Source organism: Anarrhichthys ocellatus, unplaced genomic scaffold, assembly GCF_004355925.1.
Source record: "Anarrhichthys ocellatus isolate YVR2014 unplaced genomic scaffold, GSC_Weel_1.0 scaffold55, whole genome shotgun sequence".
NCBI lineage: Eukaryota > Metazoa > Chordata > Actinopteri > Perciformes > Anarhichadidae > Anarrhichthys > Anarrhichthys ocellatus.
Window position 1 is genome coordinate 1,966,160 of NW_022280085.1, and position 25,108 is coordinate 1,991,267.

At 42.7% G+C, this 25,108-nt stretch overlaps 2 protein-coding genes across 2 annotated transcripts; both read right to left on the minus strand.

The window, feature by feature from the left end:
* Positions 1-7,747: 7,747 nt before the first annotated feature.
* tspan34b (tetraspanin 34b) lies at positions 7,748-13,280 on the minus strand. The gene is made up of 8 exons (XM_031870772.1): positions 13,071-13,280; positions 11,033-11,110; positions 10,294-10,509; positions 9,130-9,204; positions 8,933-9,040; positions 8,705-8,842; positions 8,494-8,586; positions 7,748-8,308 (listed from the first exon to the last, which is right to left on the minus strand). The coding sequence occupies exons 2-8, from the start codon at positions 11,087-11,089 to the stop codon at positions 8,249-8,251; spliced, it is 747 nt and encodes a 248-aa protein (XP_031726632.1). The 5' UTR covers positions 11,090-11,110; positions 13,071-13,280; the 3' UTR covers positions 7,748-8,248.
* Positions 13,281-17,748: 4,468 nt separating this feature from the next.
* znf653 (zinc finger protein 653) lies at positions 17,749-25,083 on the minus strand. Its single transcript, XM_031870773.1, is given in 11 exon segments — positions 17,749-19,561; positions 19,778-19,877; positions 19,958-20,072; positions 20,172-20,289; positions 20,872-20,956; positions 21,525-21,696; positions 21,801-22,318; positions 22,448-22,565; positions 22,567-22,772; positions 24,504-24,541; positions 24,788-25,083. Coding segments are annotated over 11 exon segments (1,944 nt in total). The 3' UTR covers positions 17,749-19,383.
* Between the last annotated feature and the right edge of the window lie 25 nt (positions 25,084-25,108).

Sequence of the window (25,108 nt, forward strand, 5' to 3'; positions counted from 1 at the left end):
CAGATGCACTGAGAAGGTTAGCACAGAGTTCTACTGTACTGGTTTGTGATTCTCACGCCATCCTCAGGGTCCAGGTCACCGTGGACTCAGAACAACTGCACTATATAAATGGTCAAGAGAAGACTTGTTTTTTTGGAACTTGTGTGTATTTAAAACTCCGTTTGTTGGGTTGCCAACAAAATAAAAATGATAATGAAGGGAATGTGTGTCCGTGGAAATGTGCACGAGTGGAATTAAAGGTGCCCTGAGGAGCTTTTGAACCACTGCTGGTTGTGGTGGAAAATAATCTTTTTAACCTCCCTGTGAGAAATAACCAAGATGAGAAACAGCCACTAATTATAATCCAGCTGAATGGATAGAGCTCTTTCCCCACAGATGGTTCGGAGGTCTAACACCAAGGAATTGTTTAACAGAGTATATATGCACATTATCTCGTCTCTCCTCCCTTCGGAGATGTCCTCCTCCTCCTCTGTCTGCGGATGCATCCACCAAGACCAGGTTCCAGCATTGGTATTGTATTTTCGTGGGAAGAGCGTTAAGTGGTGAGATCAGGATGAAACTACAGCCAGCCAGAAATGCTAAAATACCTTCGATATGATAACATGTATTATTAGGTCCGGTTGGCCTCGTCTGCATATCTTCAGGTGATACAAGTTATAACTAAAAGAACGACATGATACATTGCCACAACACTGGTGTTTTTGTTTTGTCTGTATGTCGGTAGTACTGCTGCAGGGTTGCAAAGGCAGAACGTGAACGCTGCCTACCCTGGATACACGTTAGTGCTAACCACAGAGAGCAGTAATGATGCATGTGTGTGTATATGTGTGTGTTTGTGTCTGTGTGTGTGTGTGTGTGTGTGTGTGTGTGTGTGTGTGTGTGTGTGTGTAGTTGGAGAAGCTCACTGCTGCATTGGGATATTAAATGACATCAAACTATTAAAGTACTAATAAATCAATACTCCACCGGGGCCGTTTAATACCGGGTTCCTGAACGCATCTCTACCTTCCGATAACGTAAAATGTGAAAGTCTCTCTAGAGCCAGTGTTCAGTTTGTCCGTTCTGGGCTGCCGTAGAAACACGGCGGTGCCAGATGGCCGACTCCATGTAAGACGACCCATACATAGATATGAATATCTTTTTCTAAGCTAAATAAAACATAAAGATTCTTAGTTTCAGGTGATTGTACACTGATTCAAACATAGTTATGAGTATTTTATTCAATATCTGCCAATAAATCCTCCTAAATGTTACACACTGTTCCTTTACCAGAAGGGCCCTCAACATGTATCCACTGAGACAGTGTGTTCCTTCTAGCAGTTACAGGAAGAAGATCATGCAACACACATTGGATCCATGTCTCAGTCTCTGTCTAATATGTTTTCCAGCTCACATCTCATAGACCAGTACTTCTCTAACTTACGGAATTCTATTTCGGTTGTGACACACAGGAGAAAGAAGGGGGGCTGTTTTTTATGAGATTATTATTTGATAATCCCAATTTGATTTAATCTTCATGATCCCTTTGTCGGAAACCAAGAACCAACATTCAGGATTGTTAATTATTGGGATAAATCTCCAGCTGGAGATGCTTCCTTCTAGGCCTCTCCAGAGCCGGACGCAACGCCACAATCAAAATCCAAAATAAATCTCCGTTGATGTGTCGCCATTAATACGTGGTCCGGGAAATTTGAAGCATCATCATATGGTTCGAGTAGCCTTCCAGTCGTTATAAGTCGAGAAAGAAACAGAAGAAGAAAAGCTGTAGGAGCTGTACCTCATCACAGACTGGCTATGGTACAAACAATAAAGAATGAATTCAGACTTTTTACAAATCTGCATCATTATGTAGTTATTTCAGCCTCCTTTTTTCAGTTTATTGCAATTAACGTACAGTAAAGTCTGTTTATTTTGGGTTCATACAGCTGTAGTGAACGGGCCGACGTGTACAAAGCAGCAAGTTATTTCAGCTGGTTGATGAAGGGAGGCAGCAAGATGAGAGCAGCTAGATGTCACTTAAGATAAGCGCTGAAACCAGAGCTTCATGATCTTTGTAGAGATAGTGTTTATTGTAAAGTGGCCATCCGCTAGTGAAGAACAAGCACTTGAAAGATATTTCTACACCGGACAGAAAGGAAAACAACAAGGCCTCTCATGGAACACTTAACGTGGACGTTGATCATGCTCAGGACGTCTTCTGTTGTCTTGAATGGGGCAGTGAAGGTTTAATGTCATGAAAGGAAACAGGGAGAACTCACTTTTACTTTAGCTTCACTAGTGCACTACTCAAACTGGACTGGTTATAAAACAGAAGATCACACGATGTGTTTCCTCCCAGACACGTCAAAGCTTTGTTAAGTTAGATAAGTGAGTGTATTTAATGTGGGCCAGAGGGCAGGAGATGACTGCTAGTCTTACTTGTCTTTGTTTAAAGACAGGATGAGCTTTTTATCAGCCGCTACGTGTGAACTATGGTTGTTTTATCTATGGACGCACCTCTCAATCTGAAGACATCCTCAGTGTGTCAGCAACATGTGAGAGTAAAAGTGTTCACTCATGTTTACTGCACATCCAGAACAAAATGTCTGATACCAACACTGCATACATTCATTCTTTACTTTTTAAAACAGCATTTATTAAATAGTGACATTATTTGGTTCAATGTTTCTTTCATGTGTTTATTTGTATGTACTTAAGTTTGTTAAGTTGGGACAAGCTGCTTACAAACGTATTTGAAGTGGAGAAACAAATTCAACTTTTTGAATCTTTATTGGATTCTTAAGTTCTTTGATGTCATATATGTGAGGTATGTTTATGCATTTAGGAAAATCCTTCTTTAGCACTGCTCATATGTTTTACCATTACTTCTTCATCAGGCGCACATCTATACGTTCATGATGGAGTGTGGTTTCACCTCTGTTTGTGACGTTTAAGGACAGCATATCAAGTTGCATTCAAGGTCTGAAGTGTCTCCTGTTGTCCTTGTGTCATCACCATGTTTGAATCACAGTGTAGGCTACGCTTTGTATTCTTGTTGCAGTTGAATTGCTGCATTTCATAGTAACGTTCCCCCGGCTGGGCGTGTCCAGGGCTGCAGTTTGGAGGTTAATCAGTGACGGAGGTTAGTGGGACACACCTGGTTCTACTGTGCACATTGTGTCTCATCCAATACACTAGTACTACTGACATCATTCACCGAGTAGATGGATTATTGAACAGGCCCCCCCCAGCCTTCAGCTAGGAAATGTCACTCAAAGGAAGAATCAAAATGACCACAGAGAAAAAATACAACCACCACAAACACACCAAAAGAACCTCAAAGAGACACAAAGTAACAACAAAGAGACACAAAATGACAACAAAGAGACACAACATGACTACAAGGAGACACAACATGACAAGGAGACACAACATGACTACAAAGAGACACATGACTACAAAGAGACACAACATGACTACAAGGAGACACAACATGACTACAAAGAGACACCGTTGCCAGTGTTTTTATTCTGCTTGATAAAGACATTCATTAATAATTGATCACTAATATTTCACGACACACAAACATGTGGGATATAATAACTACTACACAATGAAGCTGGACAAGAGTATATTGTGTGGTTACCATATTAATCATTAATGTGGCACAACATATAGACAGAGGCATCATTGTGGATGTCATTTTAATGTTTTTATGCAGTCATGATGAAAGAAATTCGGTACGACATTGTGAGATCTTGACATCGACATAAGAATTTGTATCAGCCAAACAATATTTTATAAAACAGTTAATAATCACATTTCGATCAAAGTCCAACAAACTCTGAATGGAGGTTCAAGTGTTCTGTGTTTCAGTAGACATGGTGTCTCTCTCAAATTGTCCCGGACCGAAGAGCTCCATTCGTAGTACACAATCCACCTCGGCGTCTTCAGACCAAGATTCACCACCAAACGTAGACAGCAACACTACAGCACAGATACAGTGAGTCAAAGCAGACGCTTCATGTCCGATTAATCCACCGTACACTTCAAGTCAGGAACGGTAACATGCTCCGTACTGAAATGATCCTCTGTTCAGTCTGTTTCTCTGGGGTTGTAACAACCTGGTTGGTAATTTAACCCTCTCACTGCACTTCAGCAGCTCAAACTAGGCTATTAACACACCCACGTGAAGTAGGACTGCCGCATCCCAACCCTCCCCGAGGTGGCTGATGTAATGTACTCGAATCGCTGCAATGTTCCTCTCTCCGTCATGTCACACCCCGTACATACCTGTGAAGGTGCGCAGCAGTTTGGAAAATCTACCTCCGTGTCTTTGGACCAAGATTATTTGAATCATGATTTATGTTATTAATAGTCAGATGTAGTGCTGTACTTCACAGATATCTGCGGGTTGTGGCACGACAGAGAAAGAAATATTGCAACGATACAAATACTCAGCCAACAAGGAAATAAACGAAAAAAATGAGAACTATTTTTTCCTCTACACTACCACATTAACAATACATTGTCATTGAAAAGAAAACCTCAGGAAGTACACATAATTCAGTGTAGAAACTGGCTGCAGCAGCTGTTAATGAAGGCAGCTCCGCAAACAGGGCAATTCCCGAATTCAACAAAGTGGTCCAATATGGCGGTGAAGGCCTTCAATGCCAGAGTTTGGACGAGTAGATTCACGGAGAGTCACAAGCTCACTCGACCAAATGTCCGATTAATCCACCGTATACTTCACGTCAGGAACGGTAACATGCTCCGTACTGAAATGATCCTCTGTTCAGTCTGTTTCTCTGGGGTTGGAAAAACCTGGTTGGAAATTGAACTCCTCCCACTCCACCTCCCTTCTCCATCATGATTGGCTGGAATATTTCGGTTTGCGAAAAATCGGTTTGAGAACCATCGGTAAAATATCTGCACAGTATATATTGAGTGCAGCAGTTAGATTATCTGTATCTTTTTTGGAGCTACAGCAGGATCCTGAAAACATTTGAAAGATCACATACTTTGGAACTCTCGATCATTCATCCAGCGAGTAAGCATACTTTCATCAATGGATAAAGTGATGAGAGATATTGTTCCCATGCTCCAGCGCACATTGCGGTGTCTTAGTAATTACGTTTCCCGGTTCGAAATCAGGCTGCGATTTGAAGAGGGACATGGTCACGTTGTTGTCATTCTCAGTGACGGAGCGACGCTGGCTACCATCTTCATCACTACTCTGCTGAGGGGGAACCCACCTGACTCAGCTGTGTAGAGATGTTTACAGCGGCTCCAACCAGCCTCCCTCAACCAGCCTCCCTGGTCACCGCTGTGGAGTTCTTTCTCTTCTCGGGCTCCACCATAACCCAGGACCTCACCAAGAAGGCTCAGCAGAGGGTTTACTTTCTGAGGCAGCTGAAGAAGTTCAACCTGCAAAGACAACGCTGCCGCACTTCTACACTGCCATCATTGAGTCCATCTTCACCTCCTCCATGACCACCGATCCCTTTCATCCTGGGCTTGTTTCACTCCCTTCCCTGGATGGAAGCTGCGATGCATCAGGACTAAGACCTCACGCCACAAAAAACGTTTCTTCCCTTCTCCAGTTGAGCTCGACAAAGCCCAGGACCCACACTGATTCGGACACTTGCATCTCCAGGATAATCACAGACATCCCTGCAAAACTCTTACACTCAAACTATTAACGATTAACATCAACACACCGACATGAAGTAGGACTGCCGCCTCCCAACCCTTCTCAAGCATACCTTCATCAGTGGAATAATGCATTATTCTGTTGTTGGTAGTCTGCACCTCCTGCACAGGTGCTCTGCAGTAGAGCACCACTTCTGACTTTTAATAACATAAATCATGAATACAATAATGGCACAGAGCAAACAAATGTCTCACAATGTTTATTCATTCATCAAGAGAAGAGAAATCGCTACATCGTAGTGTCAAAGGTGCATCGGCTACGTTTACACATACAAGGAAGAGTTTTGCAGGGATGTCTGTGATTATCCTGGAGATACAAGTGTCCGAATTAGTGTGGGTCCTGGGCTTTGTTGAACTTCTTCAGCTGCCTCAGAAAGTAAACCCTCTGCTGAGCCTTCTTGGTGATGGAGCTGATTTTCAGCTTCAACTTGAAGTCCTGGGTTATTGTGGATGAGGAAGAGGAAGGACTCCACAGCGGTGACCAGGGAGGCTGGTTGGAGCCGGCGTAAACATCTTTACACAGCTGAGCCAGGTGGGTTCCCCCTCAGCAGAGTAGTGATGAAGATGGTAGCCAGCGTCTCTGTCACGGAGAATGACAACGTGACCATGTCCCTCTTCAAATTGCAGCCTGAGTTCGAACCGAGAAACGTAATTACAAAGACACCGCAGTGTGCGCTGCAGCATGGCAACAATACCTCTCATCACTTTATCCATTGATGAAAGTATGCTTACTCGCTGGATGAATGATCAAGAGTTCCAAAGTATGTGATCTTTCAAATGTTTTCAGGATCCCGCTGTAGCTCCAAAAAAGATACAGATAATCTAACTGCTGCACTCTGTTTATTGTGCAGATATAGGCTTAACATTGGTCGGATAAATGAACCACGGTTGGATTATTCAGCCACGGTTGGATGATCACACCTCGTGCTTTGGATATAGAAGCAATGCAGAGGCACTGTCATTCTGTATATGTCTACTCTGAGCAACAGGTCTCGCATTCTCTCTCCTCACAGCGTGTTAGAATAATGGAGTATATGACAATAGTTGTCAGATGGTGCTGTACCCTACATACGCACATCAACTTCATCACAGATAAAGTCACGAACTGGTACATGAGCAGGTGGACACACGCAAGCCCTGACCATCATTTGACAGTTATCTGCGTTCAAGTTAAATCGAACAATGTTACGCTACATGTAATGAAGAATTTATGGGTAGACCAGAGACGTAATATAATGGACTCGAGAGCTTTTGATACGTTGTTGGAAAACAAAACCGCGTTGACCGGCGTTATCAACAACTATAATGTCACACACATGGACATTAGACCAGGATTCAGTTGTTATGAACATGTGATTAACACTGTGACATTAGTGAAAGGGTACGGTTGGAGCATCAGGAAGGAACTCACCATTGCGGACAAGAGGACAATGTTTAAGCTGCACTGCGCAAATGTAAGTATCTCAACATCAACTGATTTTACACAGAAACTATGTTATGCTCCTTTCAACACGTGTTTTGCACATTTCACCGCAGGAACCTTACAGTGTGACGGCGTTAGTCCAGATAACAAGAGTGCGATGTGAGGAGCCCCAGAGAATATATGACCTGATGAAGAAGTACAACCTGCCATGCTCCAATGTGTGGGATTCCAAAATAGCCCTGTCAGCCAGGTCTCCTTGTACAGCACTTTGTGACCACAACATGAAGACAGTTAATGTAAACAGGATCACCCACACGGATACCTTTGGTGAAGAGCCCAAGGTGTCCACTTTCTACCACAACATGAAACACCTAATACAAACCAAGCGCAAATTACTGAGACACAGACCCTACACCAGGGGTCATCAATTGGCGGATCCAGACCCTCTTAACTCTCATGTGCTTGTAGAAAAACACATTTTTGTCAGATCTCTTTTCTTGTTAAAGCATGATAAAAGAGAAAGTAGAAGAATATTTTGTAGCTACTGTTAGCAGTTGGCAGGTCCTCCCTGCCCTTCAAAACCAAATGCAAGATGTCACACATGCACATGACCAACTCAAAAACTCACCAGGGTCTGGAAATACTTTTCACTTTATTTCAAAATTGATCAGCATACAACATACATAGAAATCTTGCATCACATCTGTTGCTATTTTACATGCTGCGTCATGGCAACAACATGCCCAACATACCAGCCTTTGTTTCATTATCACATTGGACGCAGGTATTATGTGATTCCTCATTGACTGGCCATGTGTTACAGGTAATAGCGGATTTTAAAAGGTCTCTGGTGAAGTAGGCAGTGTGTAGCTCGTTTTACAAAGTGAAGTGTTCTTAAGAAATAATTTACATTCATACGCGGCATCTGTTAGATAGATTTAAACGTAGTAAAAATAGATTTGTTATGTCATTCAGTAATTCTGATTGCCCGAGATATGACATTAACTGCCTTTAATGACGAGGCATTTTTTTTGCTAAATAAAGGCATAGCCCTTCGCTCTTCTAGAGGCAACAGAGGAAGTAGAAAGACCCCAGTGATTAAAATGATCCTTCCAAGGCCTTCACCGTTTGCAGTTAGTCCCCCCTGGATTTTATTCTGCAGAAAAGGCTCATGGAAACAGCCATGGCACATATCTGGGGAGAACATATGTATTAATAAGCCACGCAATTAAAAGTAAAGTAAGACAAATGTGTGCAAAGAAGATAAAGGATGTATATTCAAGGAATTATATTTTTTCAATAGTTAATCAAGTGTTGATTTTAACTTGGAATATATATCCTTGGCCTAATCGAAAATGGAATGAGAGATAAGACCATACCTCCAGAACTGCAATTCCCAGGGCAACTGCCACAATGACCACTGTGTTGTCTTCAATCAGCTTCTTGATCTTTGGGAAGCACCCAGTAATTGTCTGAGGAAAATAAAAAGAGGTAAAAGAGGTAGAGAAACAAGTTATATAAATTCAAAATGTGTTTTGGATCATGCCATTGGATGCTTTCGTTGTTTCTACTTCTTCCAAGAGCCCATACCATGACACTGTCAGCCACCGTTTGGTTACATGGGCTGTCAATGCCTGGGCAGCACTGTGGTGGGTATTGCTTGCCGTGGTCCACATAATATGGAGAGTCCACGAAGTCTGAGGAGTTGTAGAATCCACAACATTTTAACTAACGTGGGGACAAAAGGGAGCACGTTACATAAAGCATCAGCGAAATGGTGTGAAAACAATCACATTTTTATTCAGCAGAAATACATACCGAGCTCATTGTAGTATTCCACAGTCCCGTGACGTCAGGATTCTTCCCGTAGTCCTTCCTGATGTTCTGAACTGCAGCTGCGCCAAACTTGGTAAACAACTCGTCTGCCTAAAATGCGAGCATACAGGAGCGTTTCTATACAAGTACCGGAAGGCAGCACCTGTCACGATGGTGGAAAAGGTCCTTAGTTGACTTACCAAGGGTCTGAATACCAAGATCACCACAGCTCCTGCAACCTCCGCTATGAAGACCACCAGGACTATGATGAAGAACTAGTGGGAAAAAAAGTATGTTACATATTATTTACATAATAATAACATAGCGTAACGAAACAATAGCGCATCCCCTCAGCAGACTTTCTTACTCATCAATGCGTAATAATTGTAACAACTGTTGTGTAACAAAGCGTAAACTCAATGATTATTCATGGTTTCACACAGGACACGACCAGCGGTTTCCTGGGTGAAAATCCTGTGTTTGTTTGACCCATCCACAAACACCATTCGTGGACTTTTTCACTTGTTGTATGCCACATAACGATCACTCAATATACTAAGTCACTTGAACTGGGTGAATGCAAAAACATCCACATTTCAACTTATCAGTGGTTGGCAAAAATGTATAATTCAAAAAGAATTTCAGGGCAACTTTTCATTTCCGAGAATTTGTTTCCATTTATTTCACTGTATGAATTCCTCATCAGTCTATAGTCAATAGCCACATTAAGTGTGTTTCCTTCCACCTTTTTAATGTCCGTTTTCAGTTTGCACATTCAAAAAGTGTGAATGCTGGGAATTAGAAAAGAAAAAAGAAAAACTGTGACAAAATGTGACAAAGTGCAACGAAACAAGACTAAAACTCTGACTAACAAAATTCTGACATACATGAAACATGTAACTTAAACGTCACTCTGGAGACACAAAAGAATAACGGCACCAAATCAGCAGACGTTCCTCAAAATAATACATGAAACAGATAAATATCATATTCCTGTCATGTTTTCCATTGGGTTTCTGTAGTTTGAGGTTTGACTGGTGCTCTTTTAATACATAATCTCATGGCGCCCTCTTCTGGTCCAATGTCTTAATGGCAACCAACTGGAAAATTTGCACCGCCAGCAGTTTATCTCAACATACCCAACTCCATATTTTCACATATCTGTAGTGAATGGAAATTGGAAAACACATCGATTCTATTTTAAGCCCATTTTCTGGCAATTCTGTTTAAATGTATACCCAATCAATACCACTCTATCTTGAGAGTGGTTTTGATCTTCTCATCTAGCAAAAAGAGAATAACTGTGTTATTAAAAATACTGACTAATCCCGTAACCCTCTATAAAGTAGCGGACAACAACCTACCAGCAGCAGCATACACGTGCTCTCTCTGACGGCTCCACAGCAGCCCAGGAAGCCGATGATGAGCAGGAGCGCTCCGATTGCAATCAGCAGGTAGCCCACGTTGAGCACCTGACTGAGCTCTGTCGGTGCGTTTTCAATTTTCCCGAGGAAGCTGAGGATGGAGCCGCTGTCCACCTTCACCCAGATCCCAACGCCCAGGATGGCAGCACCCGCCAACTGAGGGAGAGTGACGGGGGAGAAGAAGAGACAGGGTGAGAGGAGACGTGGAGAAAACCTTAAGGGTTCAAGGGGAGCTGATTCTGTGTGTGCTGTAAAGGTCAGTTTACTTGTCCTGGGATTACTACTCATCCCGCAAAAAGACAGATGTGGACATTTACCAAGCAGGGAGGGTTTAATGAAAGATGAGATGCATTGTGGGACTTGTAGGATCCAGCTTTTTGGATCTTGGATGTGTGATATTAAAATTGCTTTTGAATAATGTTCTTCAACTGATGTATTTCTGACAAGTAAAAAGGGATTAACAGTTGGACAGCCGTATTAAACAGGAGGGTATTTTACATTTTGTACATTCTCTTACTTCAAATAAAATTTAGTCAACACTTTTTTTTCGCCATTTGTTGGCGTACTTTGCCACAGTGCAACCTACTCATGATGCACACAGAGGTCAAATGTAAAAATGGCAGAGTTGTCTGTGGAAAGTTCTGTTCAGAAGTACTTCTCATGAAACATTAAAACTTACAAAGATAATGCCATTGAAGACAAACATCATGACTTTGAGGAATCCAAAGCATCCCATTTTTGCTGCGGCTTGTTCTACCTATAGATGGGAAAAAAAAGGAGAGAAAAGACACGGTCGATCAATACTGTGCAGCATTTGTTGACAGCGTTGAAGTTATTTTTGTCTCATGAAAGATTTTGTGTGACAATTTAATTACGCTTAGTCATTCATCATAACACTAATCTGTTCTCACATCACACAGTCATTTGTGTGCACTGCATCAGTTATCTGGATGACGTGTGGCCCTAAGTTTCACTGTGTCATCATGCACTGCCAATTAGGTGACACATTAACAGTGGGATTGTGCCGTTTCCTCTGTGAGGTGGAAGGGAGAGAGCAGGGGGGGGGGGACACCTGCCTTTATCCCCAACTCCTCACCTTCGACCCTTTGTGAGCTTAATAACTTATCTTTCTCAAACACTCAAGAGTGCTCGGAGCCTTTCGGTTTACACTCTGAGGACATTTACTGTACACATATCACCTTACGGGGAACTCGGGTGAGGGCTTTGTTTAGTTTAGAATTAATGGGAGTAGAGCGGCGACGTTTGAGGAAGTAAGACTCACTGTATTTTCTGGAAAGCCTTTCACTGAAGCCAGTATGCAAACGAGGAAAGGATTCAAACTCATGGAAATGCTTCACCCCTTTTCATCTTTCCCCTCATATGCATTCAAATTGAAAATGCTTTGATACAATACTCGAACATCATGAACCAAAGGGCTTCATGGTCGAAGTAACGCGGACACGAATGCAGTAAAGACACAAATACGCCAGTGTGTGCGTATTTGCATGGAAGACTTTGTGGTCGGCCGGCCGATCCATCGCGCCCATAGCTTGTTTAGACTTTATGGAGCCGATAGTTGTAGTGGCGTATTAACCAATGGAGGTACACGGCAACACAACAGCCTATTATATACCTCCACGTCTGTTGACACATGAATACACAACACGTTCTCTTTAGTGTGTTCACACAGATACTCAACATGTATCTGTCTTCATCATCTCGTCTCCCTCCTGCCTCCAAATCTTCTCCTCCCACTCCCCTTTTTACAACCTCCACTGTTCTCGCTTCAAGATTGCCACTTCCAAATTCGTGTGTGTGTGTGTGTGTGTGTGTGTGTGTGTAGACCTCCCAGAGGGGAAACAGTGCCCTTTGTTTGTCGTGACAAAACAGGCAAAGTGTTATCCCCAACGACAATGACTGAGCAGAACCCAACTGTGTATTGGGATATCCCTCATGGCCTCCACGCCTGCTGTTCAACTACAACTGGTTCTTTTCATTCCCTTCAAATCTACCGTAAATGTCCCCTCAGACAACATTTTGAAATAACAAATATATATATAAAAAGAAGTGTCTTGTCATTTCTTCTTAGCCTTCCTTTGCTGTTACAGTAAAGCTGGTCCTCGTCAAGTTAATCATACATCGGGAGGTCAGGATGTCAGCAGAAACATAACGAGCTGTTGCCTTGACTCCTAAAACTCCCTCTATCACCTCTGAGCTCTCCACTTCCTCGTGCTCAGCGCTCTGACACAGCGAGGAGTCGGCCTGGTGATGTATTAAACGAGCACGAGTCACATGCAAAATCTCAAAAACGTCCCGGGAGCGACTGAAAAAAAAAAAGAAGGATGTAGTGTCCACATCCAACACACCGAGGAGAAGCTCTCAATGTTAACGCTGCACTGTGCGCGTGTGTTCAACGCCAGGAGTTGCGTGCACGGTCCGTGTTTGTTGATCTTGGATCAACAACAAAAAAAAAACTCTCGTCTCTGACAGAGCTTCCATCAAAAAACACACACAGACACACACACACAGACACACACGGACAAATCTCAAAGGACGCCATTGAGCAGAATAATTGCAGGCAGGTCTCAGGGGACAAAGGATCATTGTTGCATGGATCCCTTCCTTTGTTGGTACGGCACTCGAACAATTTGGAAAAAAGAGACACGGACGAGCCAGCGACATAACTTTGAATCACAATCGGTCCGCGTCACTCTTACCTTTTCAGAGGAAGTTATCCAAGGACGCGCTCCGAGGCCGGCTCACCGTTGGGGAGTCTCCCTTACCTTCAGCTGGTGATGGAGGCTGTTGCGGTGGGAGCAGAGTGCCAGAGAGATAACAGGAGCACAGCGGTGTATTATTCGTCTGTGCTCTGGAACAATGACCCACAATACGCTTCCTGTGCAGAGACTCTGAGTTACTTGTTTTTCTCCAGCTTTCTGCTTTTAATTTTAAGGCTGTCCGCTATAAGTACTGGGAGGAGGGAGGGGGGGGCAGGTGGGCGTGACCAAAGCAGCTGCGCGGTAACCACCACACATCACCGTGGAGAGAGAGACAGAGTGTGTGTGTGTGTGTGTGCGTGAGTGAGTGAGAGACCTTTCAAGCAAACAATTACCTTGACATAGAGAACAGTGACTCGATTTCTCAATTCAAATATTTAAATTAGTGTATTTACAGGAAACTAATTAAAGAAGGATCAACCCAAACGAACCTCTCAGAAATGAATATCAAAAGCGTGAGTCAAACATCATAAAATGAACAAAAAATGTGCGCTGCATGATCATTCAGGGACATTTTTTTAGACTGGTAGTGCTTGAGTATTATATTTTTTAACATTTGCATGAATGAAAATTTGTGGGGTTATTAATTGTGTCTTCGAATCGTCGTAAGATTGTTCCAGTGCAAAGGTCAAACAAAGCTTTAAAAGTACTGGACAATGATACTGTTGTTTTGTACTTGTGTAGTTAGGTGCGATAACTGTTTGGTCTATCAAAAAATTATCAATTCTAGAGTAGGGTTGGTGTGCTGGGGGGTAAAACAAATTTGAATATATATTAAATCAGCACATAGCCTACTTGTGGAAAAAAGCCTTTGTTGACTTTATAAACACACACAGATCTATTCATTGGAACTGAGTCTCCACCATCACACTGGTTCCCTCGACAAAAAGCCAATGAGATTTTTCCATTTTTAATCATTGTGGAAAAAAGTTCTGTGGCAAATATGAGTTTATAATACTTACACGTTTTCATTCAGCAAGATATATACAGTATGTATATATACACACAGTATATATAGTACATAGTATATACGTATATACACATCGACACAGTTAAATGTTGGTGGAATACTTAGCGGGAGCCCAAGGCAGGAGATGGTTATTATCCCTCTGAGACATACAGGATTAAACCAAATACTCAAGAATAATGAACTGTAAATTGTCAAACATGGACCAATAGACAAAGAAACAAGGGAATTGGGATCAGGACCTAATCGATGGAAAACATAATATTAAATTGGGGAATCTGTAAGTAAATGGAATCAAGGAAAGTCCACAATCGAATTAATTACTTAAGATCAACAGCAATCATGGAGAGAATTCAGGTTTAGTTATTTTTATATTCATTCATGTTCCTGACAACCTGCCGCTCCACACTCCACTACATTAGGTGGCGGTAATCTGCCTCTACAGACCAACAGCACTAACATCTAATATTCGTAAGATAATGGAACGGATGATAACAGAAAGATTTTCATATGAGCTTGAGAAGAGAGGAATGCTGGCCAGTGGTTTTAGGAAGGGAAGGAACACTATGGACTGTGATAAGGTTAGAGACTGAGATAAGAAAGGCTCAGGCAAATAAAGAGTCAGTCATTGCAGTGTTTGTTTTTTTTACAGAAAAACGACATGATGTGGAAGGAAGGTTTGCGAATTAAGCTGCACAAAATGGGAATAGGTGGGAGAGTTTATAACTGGAGAAAGGATTTTCTGTTTGGAAGAAAACTTCAAGTACGGATTGGGTCAGACATGTCAAATCAATTCATAGTTGATAATGGTATACGCCTCAAGGTAGTGTGATTAGCCCGCTACTCTTCATCATTATGATTAATGAGATATTCACAAAGGTACCAGTAGCTATAGGTCGGTCTCTGTTTGCTGATGATGGAGCGTTATGTGAGAAGGAAGGAACATGGAAGATGCAGTCAGAAAAGTACAAGAAGCAATAGATGAGGTGGTGGGGTGGGGGTGTGATTGGGGGTTCAGGTTCTCAGTTGAAAAACCTTGTTGAAGAATCAAGGACGGGATGAAGCTAAGGATGTATGGGACAGACTTATAAAGGGTTGGAACGTTTACATTTCTGGGAGGTATTTTTGATTGACGGTTAACATGGGCAGACCGTATCAGGAGAAGAGAGGAAAAATGCCGAAAAGTAATAAATGTGATGAGATGTGTGACTGGTAGGGATATGGGGAGCCAGTTGTTCAGCATTAAAAACCTCGTACGTGATAAGATCTGTGTTGGATTACGGCAGCATAGCAGACGGATAAGCAGCCGAATCTCTTATTGGTAAATTGGATGTGGGGTTCGTGACATCTATATCATATTCAAAAGAGTGTCAAAGTTACACGGGTAGGTGGTAGGAACAGGAGAGAGGAAACGGTGTTGATAAGGTTTACGGTTGTGCACTAAACAAAATACTGAAAGTGATATGAAAACACCAGACAGGGATGTGTGAAGGATGTGGAGAAGAGGAGTCAGTTGAGCACATAGTGGTGAGTTGTAGTGAGTACGAGATGCAGAGATGATGAGGAATAATGTGAGGGAATTATGGGTGCATGAATGCACCATGAAAGGTGTACCGAGTATGTGTGCGAGAGCACAGGTTAGGGTACCGTTAGCTTTCTTAAGGAACACAGGTTTATTATAGGATATGATTGAAATGCAGGAATATGGTACAAGGGTGCTTTGTCAGCGTGCTTGCTTTTTTATTTTAATAAACCCTAGAGTCTATGGCACCTTGTTGCCCTCAGGCAACAAACTACCTTTTTGGATCCGACACCTCCCCTTTAATTGTTTTTAACTTGAAAACAGTATATACACTATCACCAGACATGTGTGTGTCCAATGAAAGGAGGGGATGAAGTGGGTGTGACCTTTTGTTTGGGAGTGAAGCACTCTTTCCAGGAAGCAAAGCTGCACAGGACACAAATTGCTAAATTCACTCTGGCTTTTTTAATATGTTTAAATTGAACTATCTCTATATTAAAAATGTATGCATGCACATTAGTTTGTAAAGAAGTATGTTTGATTGCCGAAAGACTTATTTTGTTTTTATTTATATACAAAAATTGTGTTTTTTTGTTCGTTGCCTCAGGGCAACATTGTGCAGTTAGACCACTTATGTTCAGGCAATATCCTGCTAGTGTGGAGATGATAATTAGGACAATAGTCATTGTTTTTACTTTACCATCTTCTGATAATTACAGAAATGGACACAGCAACATATTATGAGAGCACGGAACAGGAACAGGCAGTTAGGTGTGTAAATGTGTAGCTGTGTTTGTTTGCCTACACGTCAGTAGATGAGGAAGGGTAAATGACACATTCACATTTGTGCTTCCTGCTTTCTTATAGGAGAGTGTTTGTCTGTGGATAAAGAGGAAGATGAAGAAGAGGTTCCACGCCTATCCTGGTGGAGAACACCCCACAATGCTTACCCAGAACGTCAGGGTCTTTCCAGATGTGACACACACACACACACACACACGTTACTTTGCTGACTGACCCCTGACCTCATTTTTTCTCAAATGACCCTAACTGCCTGATTATGTTCGTTACGCTTAAATGTTCCTGTATCCGTTTTGTGTAACTGGCACACACACACACACACACACACACACACACCTTGTCTTATGTCTTGCCCATGAGGGTTGAGCCGTTATGTGCGTGACACAAATACAAAGAAATAAATCAATCAACCAAAAATGTCAATATAAAATTGTAATTTTATTTGCCTGAAACACAGCGACAGCTGGAGTCTCCACCACGTTTTCCGAAAAATGAACACCCCTCAGACTTTGGCCTCATATTTCATACATAGCTCAGTGTGACATTCATCTGAATCATTTCAAGCGAAGATAAAAGAACACAGGGAGCGTGAGATTACTAACTCAGCTGCCAAATGAGGGAGAAGGATCAATGATTTACAGACGAATACTGACGATAATTCACAGCTTGTTATTGGCGACATGACATTTCTGAATGCAAAGAATAGGAGGGGAATGAAGAAAATTAATAAATAATACATCCTCATATACTCAAATATATCAAAATCCATTTTATACCTATAAACATGTCACTATTATAATCCAAAATGGGACTCTCCATCATTACTCATCTTTCCTGCTTTGCCTTGTATCAACACAAACCAGGAACCATTTGCATGTCCAGCATTCAGCTGAAAGAATCTGTCATTTTATGACTAATTGTCATCATACTTGTACTTTTCATGCCGTCCATGCACGCCCACACATCAAACACACGTCACTAACACACACACACACCCTTTGAGCGCGTTATGCAAGAGGCGAAGAACACACTGCATATTATTAACCATTTGTGTCAAACCAATGTCTTTCAGAAAAAAAGATACAATACAAACAACTCATACTCACATATTGGAGTGATTCATCCATGAGGGAAAAAGTGCATTTGCTTCAATACTAAAAAGGACAGAGAGAACACGAGGAGGAGACAAGAACACGAGACAAGAACACGAGGAGACACAAGAAGACAACTGGGGTGAATTTTCCTGAGAAACTGTCACTTTTCCACTCCCAGGATTTCTCATCGGAGCCTGCGAGTGGGAATGTAGGATAAAAAAAAAATAATTTCGAATAACTGAAATTGAAGAACCTCTATTTGCGTCAGCACGAGCAGCGTAGTGCTGACGCACAACGCTAAAAACCTCAATGACGTCAATTTCCCAGCCCTAATTACAAGTACATTTATATGTAGATAATATTTACCCACCACACCTGTATGTCATCAACAATCTTTCTTGGTGGTGTATTGATAAACCCAGCAATCATATTTAGGTCATACTTCATTATTAATGGTCCATACCAGTGTTTTGCAATTTTTTAACCGATTTAATATCGAATGATGTGCCCCTTACATCACTGCAGAACACAAAAGATCTACAAAAAAAGTTTTCTTTGATAGAAAATATTTTCTATCAAAATTTGAATTGCCCGTTTGTTAACTTCCCTCCTTAAAATTCGTAGCAAATGTTTTCAAACAACGGGTTGTTGATTTCAGACACAGGTACAAAAGAGGAGGCTTCTCATTTGTAGCCGACAAACATACATTTTGCCGGCTGAGATGATAGCTGTCGCTAGCTAGCTAGCTAGCTAATTCAGCTAACGTAAACTACACAAGTGGCTGAAAACGCCGTCATGGCCAAATACATGAACAGACTGAGACTAAAACTACATGTCTCGAGCTAAAAGTCAGCCCCCTGACTAGCTGGTGATCCATGTAGAGGACATGGAAATAAAGTAACAGCATTGCAGTGAATAACTTATTATTAATAGTTTTTTTAAGTATGATAAGGAAACGTGTACGCTGTTATTTTGTTCCAACGTAACTCTGCTAAACGTTAGCTGCTAATCCTGCACCCTGAAGACAGGCCCCTCGATTTATGCTACATTTGCACTGATCATTTTAGTTTATCCGGTTTATTAAGGAAAGCAGGCCAATGCGTTTGGTGAATGTAGCGCTATAACAAGCTCAGATAACAAGTTTAGCTTGAGTTGCTGGAATATAAACTTTCCTGCTAACGTTAGCTTAACTCTGATAGCATCCCGGACTGGCCCCATTACTACACAGCGGATGTGCTAGTTATGAACAGGGCTTCTTTCCTCAATGTAACTTGTAACTCCATAAAGTCATGCAGTGAAATACAGCTGCCATTGAAGGGAATAACAGATTACCACTGTAGGTTGGGAGCTAGTTAGCTGGCCATGCTAATGTTTGCAGCCGATAATCACACTGTTGAATCCATTCTTTACTCTTTCGCTCTTGTGATTTGGGTTTTGTAAAACAATATACACCGAGTACCGCTCTTACTGAAGCCATCCACACCCTTTCAAAATTTGTAGAAATCAAAAGTTAGTCCGAACTGCTGTGCCTTTATTGTCGTTAAGCTATGAGCTGTTCGGGGGAGGAGTTAACCAAACGGTCAATTAATCAACAGTGGATTAAACATTTTCCTTGCTGTACCAAATATGTCCAAACCCCTGTTTGGGCCCTGTCCTCTGAGACGGCTTGTGTCCTGCACAGCCGTCAGACTGGTCCTCTTTATCCACCGCCTGTGTGTTCACGGGTGATGTTCGTATCATCCTGGACATTAAAGGGCCAGACAAACACAGCAAAGGAAAGTCCATCTCTTCACCGGAAGTCTTCCTTTGGTTTCCGAGGGCCGACCCCCGTTCGTGTTTAGCTCCCATCTACCACGTGTCCGTGACACCTCAGGTAGCCTGCTTGTCCGGGTGGCTCTTTAGCTTGTGGAATTTAACACTGTCCAGCTTCTCGAACCTCTTCTCGCAGAACTCACAGGTGAAGTTGTAGTGGGCCTCCGAGGTGTGCTTCTTCATGTGCCAGTTCAGCGACGCACGCTGGCGACACTGGTAGCCACAGATTTCACATCTGGCAAGTGACGTGGGGGAGAAAGACAAGAAGGAAGGAACGAACGAACAGGGAAGAAAAGGAGGATCATGTAGATGATCATGTGTCGTGTTGTATTTATGAATTTTAAACTTGTCTTGGTTCCAAATATTAAGGGCACAGATTGCCACTTTAGTCTAAACAGCTTACAGTAAAGTTATGTACGGATTCGATAAGTTTTCAGCGTTAGTAACTTACTGGAGTGGCGTTTCTCCCGTGTGGGTCCGCCTGTGGACCTCCAGGTGATTCTTCCGCTTAAACGATTTCCCACACGTCTCGCAGATGAAATCTCTGACCCCTGTGAACAGATTGTGTTACGTTTGGAGAGGTTCATGAAGATGAGACTGTGGCGCAACACGCGTGTCTTTGAGCGCCCACCTGAGTGGATGATCATGTGGCGATGCAGGTGGTTGGACAGGTAGAACTTTTTCCCACAGCCTGGATGGGGGCAAACCTTGGTCCTCCCTTTCCTGTGAACTAGGTTGACGTGATTCTACAGAGGAGGAGGTGAACCGACGAGATGTTTTTATCTTAACCTCTGGCTAAACGAGCTGAAGGTGAAACTTAAAGCACAAATGGCGGAATGTCTCACCTGAAAGCTGCTAATAGCTACGTAGACTTGGCTGCAGCCCTCGTACGGACAGTGGAACATCTTGAGCATCCCATCCGCCTCGATGACCGGGCCTCGCCTGTTTCTCTTTGACCGGACGCTGCATCCAAAAAAAGACACTGCAGTTTTAGGCCTAATCCCAATCTCAGCACTCACGGATTTAGGGGCGCGTGAGGGTTCAGGGCTGTCCCACTGTCAAATCGTTGAGTGCCTGAGGGCTCATTCTCAGACATTTTGACCCTTTAATGAACACTTAATGTAGGTTTGCACTTCTGCAGATTTTGCCTGAGGAAATGACCCACAATCCATAGCTTTGTGAAGTTAACCACGGGGTTACCAGGGGGAACCTAAAGCCATAAAATGGGTTTTTAGCCTGGCATTATAAATTTACACAGGAACATTAAATTAAGTTTTACAAGTCAATAAATTTGACAGTTACTGCCTGGAAGATGTTTAAAATCACGCAGTAAAATCAAGGTGACGTGATATGTTGCCGCAAAGTGCTGTCCGGTTTGTATTTAAATCATTTCAAGCCTTTGCAGCCTCTTGTGTTGTGGGGAATGTTGCATCCTATGTTTACAAAAAAACCAAAACAAAAAAAAAAAAAAAAAACCTGTGAACTTGTGAACAAAGGCCTTGACTGTCTCCTGCACTAGGATTTAACATGGTAAAACATACTAACCCGCTCAGACCCCTCTGCAGCTCTCTGTCACTGCTCAGCTCCAAAGCATCATCGGTGGACTGCAGCAGCTGTTTGTCACTCAGACCTGCAGAGAGATGATTACAAAACCACTCGTGCAAGAGACCACATGACACGACATTATCGCCATACTTGAGCCACAATACGATCCTAGTGTGACTGTAAATATTTTGCGACGTGCCGAGCATTAGTATGACATATAGTGACAATTTATTACCTTTTTCTCAACTGCAAATTATGCAGTTTGTCAACATCTGTTTTATCTAAAAAACGGTTCACCTCACTTTTATTGCAGCAAAATGTTTTTTTGTGAATCATAAAAACGTTTTATGAAGCATAAATGTTGCATCGTGCACCTGACAAACTGAGCTGTTCACATTACAGTCTACACACTCAGCTCACTGACTTTACCAACGACCGCACCAGGAAGAACTTCAGCACCATCTGGTGGCCTGAAAAAGCAATTGTTACCAAAATTTGTATTCGCAATATTAATAGTCTATAAATAATAAAAGATTGATACTTGTCATCCATGTATATTGATACAATATTGCAAAATATCGTAATACAATGCTGTACAGATTTGTCCCCCATCCCCCCCCGCCAATGCTATGCCAGCTCTGAATGTAGCGCACCTGTCATGGAGTCCTCGTCCTCTGCTGCTCTGAGTTTCGCCTCAGACACCTGATTGTAGGTGACGCCCCCGATGACGGTGCAAGTGACTTCCTCCACGCTTCCGCCACCCATGTTGAGCTGGATGCCCTCTGATGCCAGCGCCTCGTAGCTGGGGCCAGTGATGATAATTAACTAGGAATGAGAGGAAATAAGAAAAGGAGTATTCACACTCCTTGATGCGCGTCACACACTTCTACCCTCCTTCAAACATCCCTGCGAGGTGCTCGTTCCCCTACCTGTGAGCCTTCCAAAGTGGTCCTCTGGTCAGGAAGCTCGCAGCTGGTCACCACCGTCTGCAGGGTGTGAGGGTCAAACAGCTCGCTGTGCTCTTCTACCTGCATGGGCGGCGGGACAGACGGCTCCGGCTGAGCTCCCAGTCCGGCTGAGCCGCTCAAGCTCTCCTCGTCCGTCCCCTCTAGTTTATTAGCTAGTGACGGCGCCACGGCAACACACTCGTATCCATAAGTCCTGATCTCTTCTTCTCCGTCTCTGCCTCGCCGCAGATCCTCAGCCTCGTCGTCCTCTTCACCCTCCTCCTCCTCCTCCTCCTCCGAGGGGATGGAGTGAAAGGCTGCTGACGGGGAGCCTTGCTGTCGCTCTATGACCATCTCCATCTCCCAGACAGGCTGTCCCGCCAGTGGAACATCCACGGAGGAGGCCTCAATACCGGGATGGAGGTCTAGAGCTGCAGCCCGTTCTATGGGACTCACGGTTGCATGTTGTACCTCAGCGACATCCACATTTGCTCCCACATCTGCAGAAAAGCAGAATAAAAAGCATTTGTTCAGGATCTAACAGCTACTGATAAACATTTAACGACTCGTTATTATCAACGATGAGAGTGAAACCCCCCGAATGAGTCAAAGAATGTGTCACTCTGTACCTCTGAAGTGTTTGCGAGCCTCCTTCCTTCTCCTCCTGCCACCGCTGCCCGCACCTTTAGCCACGGGCACGTCCTTTTCTGCCGCACTCTCTTCGTCGCTCTCTTCGTCCGCCCCCCCCCTCTTGCTCGGAGTCACTCGCCTCCCTCGGTGGTGAGAAAAGGTATTGCACGAACGAGTGGTTGGAGTCACATCGCCAGATAGCCGCGGTGGAGGAGTTGGGCTCAGGCTGCAGGGCTCTGAGCTGGGGCTCGTGGGGGCAGGAGCCGGAGTGGTCCTGGTACCAGCACACCAGGCTCTGGATGCTGGACACGCGCTCCTTCCCGCCTGGGGAGCAACAGAAGTCAGTGGAAAGGACAAAAAGGATCGCGGATGAGTGAAGAGGAAGAGGATTTTGTCATGTGATTCCACTTCAATGGCTTGCTGAATTTTCTTGGATAAACATTCAAAAGAGCGAGCGCAACAACGTGCACAATACTCTTTTTCTACGGAAGCCCGTTTCTGCCACGACAACAAAAAAATGTCCACATTGTGAGATACTGAGCCAGAACTAGGACATAATAAATCAAAGTCCGGCTTTTAAAGTGAAATTAGGAGATATTAATTCAGAATTTTGACTTTCTTAGTCAAAATTAAGAGATACAAATGAGTACCTCTTTGGGCTCCTGACTAACTAACCCAAACTGATATTTCTTATTATCAGTTAATGTAATCAAATATCAAACTTAATCAAAAAAACTTTATCAGAGTGGTTGAAAAAATGCAAGTCATGTGAATTTTCTAAAGCTGAGGTTCTCTCCAAAACCAGAAATATTAAACTTATTGTCACATAAGATAAGATGCAAAACCTCCTGTTTCAGGTTGGAACTCGGTAATGTTTGTCATTTGTTCATCAACAACTAGTTTAAACAAACGAGCACTTTTCCAACTTTATCATCTCGTCAAAGGTTTCTGGTGACAGACGCTCATGTTGACACTGTTTATAAATGACCTCAAACCTGGATACTGATGCATCTCCAATGAGCAAAAATATGTATCAGTTGACCTGCTGTCACATGATTTTGATTTGGAAAATATTAAAAGTATTTTATGTTTTCACATTCCTCAATTTTCAAGGGGGTCTTCTCTCTCATTTCTTCAAGAATTGTTGAAGCAGGATTAGCAGTTGGTCTTTGTGAAATGCAAACAAGCTTTTAATGTTGGTCATTCGTGCAGGAAAAACAACTTAAACAAATGAGCAATGTTCAACCAAAACAGTTGATTTTCAACTAGTCACACAAAATTATGAAACAGTGAAGTCGTACTTTTGAGACATTAAGTCAAAATGAGTCACAAATATAGACTTACGATCTCAAAAACTCAAAAGATCATTATATAACTATACCTTCTTCTTAGGGCTGACCTCAACCAAAAGAATAAATACTTGTCGACGAATCAATTATCTGTAAAACTGTGTTTCTCCACAGACAACCACACAAAAGTTCCACTTTAAATCATGTGTTTACCAGAGATGTGCTCTCAAGTTTCTTGGATGAATAAAAAGCATAAAAAAAATGACTAATCGACGAAAGAAATCTTAGTCGTCGAAGACCAAAAACCACCGATTAGTCTACTAACCAAGGAGGCAGATGTTCTTCTTCTACCATTTCAATAATTAAAGTAAATTTCAAAAATCAGACTTATTTATATCAATAGTGATTTTTTACATTTAACAGTGTAAAAATCATCTTGTCAGAGGTCTCTGGCTGAGGAACTGTGACGGTGGCACTAAATGAACTTAACCCTACTGTAGATACTGATGTACCTGCAATAAGATAACACCGGCCAACACATCCACCTGGACCATTTATAAGTCTAGCTATGTTTATTATATCATACCTAGTTGTTATTAAGTCGTTTTTTTTTGACTGGAAAATTTGGGATTTATCATCATGAGTGTGTATATTTTGTCATTCCTCAAATTTCATGGAACCAGCAGATTTCAGGCTATTACACCGACACCTCACAAACCCATGTGACTAACTCAAATGAATCCAATCCGTCAGTGGCACCACTCACCTATTTTCTCTTTTACTTCTTCTGGAGCAATCTTCTTCCTGGAATGCAGTAAAGTGGACATTGACTGGTCATGTTAAGCAGAGTCAGACATACTCTTAACGAAGCTCAAAATCAGCCATAAAAACACAACAGGCTGACAGAAGTAAAGGGAAGAGGCCGAGCTGATAACATTGCCGCAGACCACTTTTGATTAAAAAAAAGAAACGTGGACGGTCTGGCTAGGTACCGTTAGTGTGAAATAAACTTGTGTGAAATAAACCGGGCATTGCTTTGAGTGGGCTCACCCGCAGTACTTCTGCTGGTACTTCTCTCCGTAGGTGGTGTTCAGCAGGATCAGGTACTCTGCCAGTCCAGCATCACTCAGGCTGGTCCTCCTGCGGAGCTCACTCCACAGCTTGTGCGACTCTCCCAGGTACACGCGCCTCACGTCGTACTTCTTTCGGGATTCCAGACGCCTCTGTGCTCGGTCGGAGTCCGTGAGCCTGGGTCGTCCTCTGCAGCGCCTCAGCGCACCTTTCTCTTGGTCCCCGGCTTGGTCAGCGTCCAGCGGAACGTCTAACTCTGCCAGGCTGTGCGCCATCTTGGCTGCTGAAAGTTGTGATTGC

Bases quoted from the DNA above. Each gene is read 5' to 3' on its own strand.
- tspan34b (XM_031870772.1), bottom strand. From the start codon at position 11,089: ATGGGATGCTTTGGATTCCTCAAAGTCATGATGTTTGTCTTCAATGGC. The intron at 9,041-9,129 runs GTAAGTCAACTA...CTCGCATTTTAG, and splicing joins TCTTGGTATTCAGACCCTTG to GCAGACGAGTTGTTTACCAA. The intron at 8,309-8,493 runs GTATGGTCTTAT...TGTTCTCCCCAG, and splicing joins TGGGAATTGCAGTTCTGGAG to ATATGTGCCATGGCTGTTTC.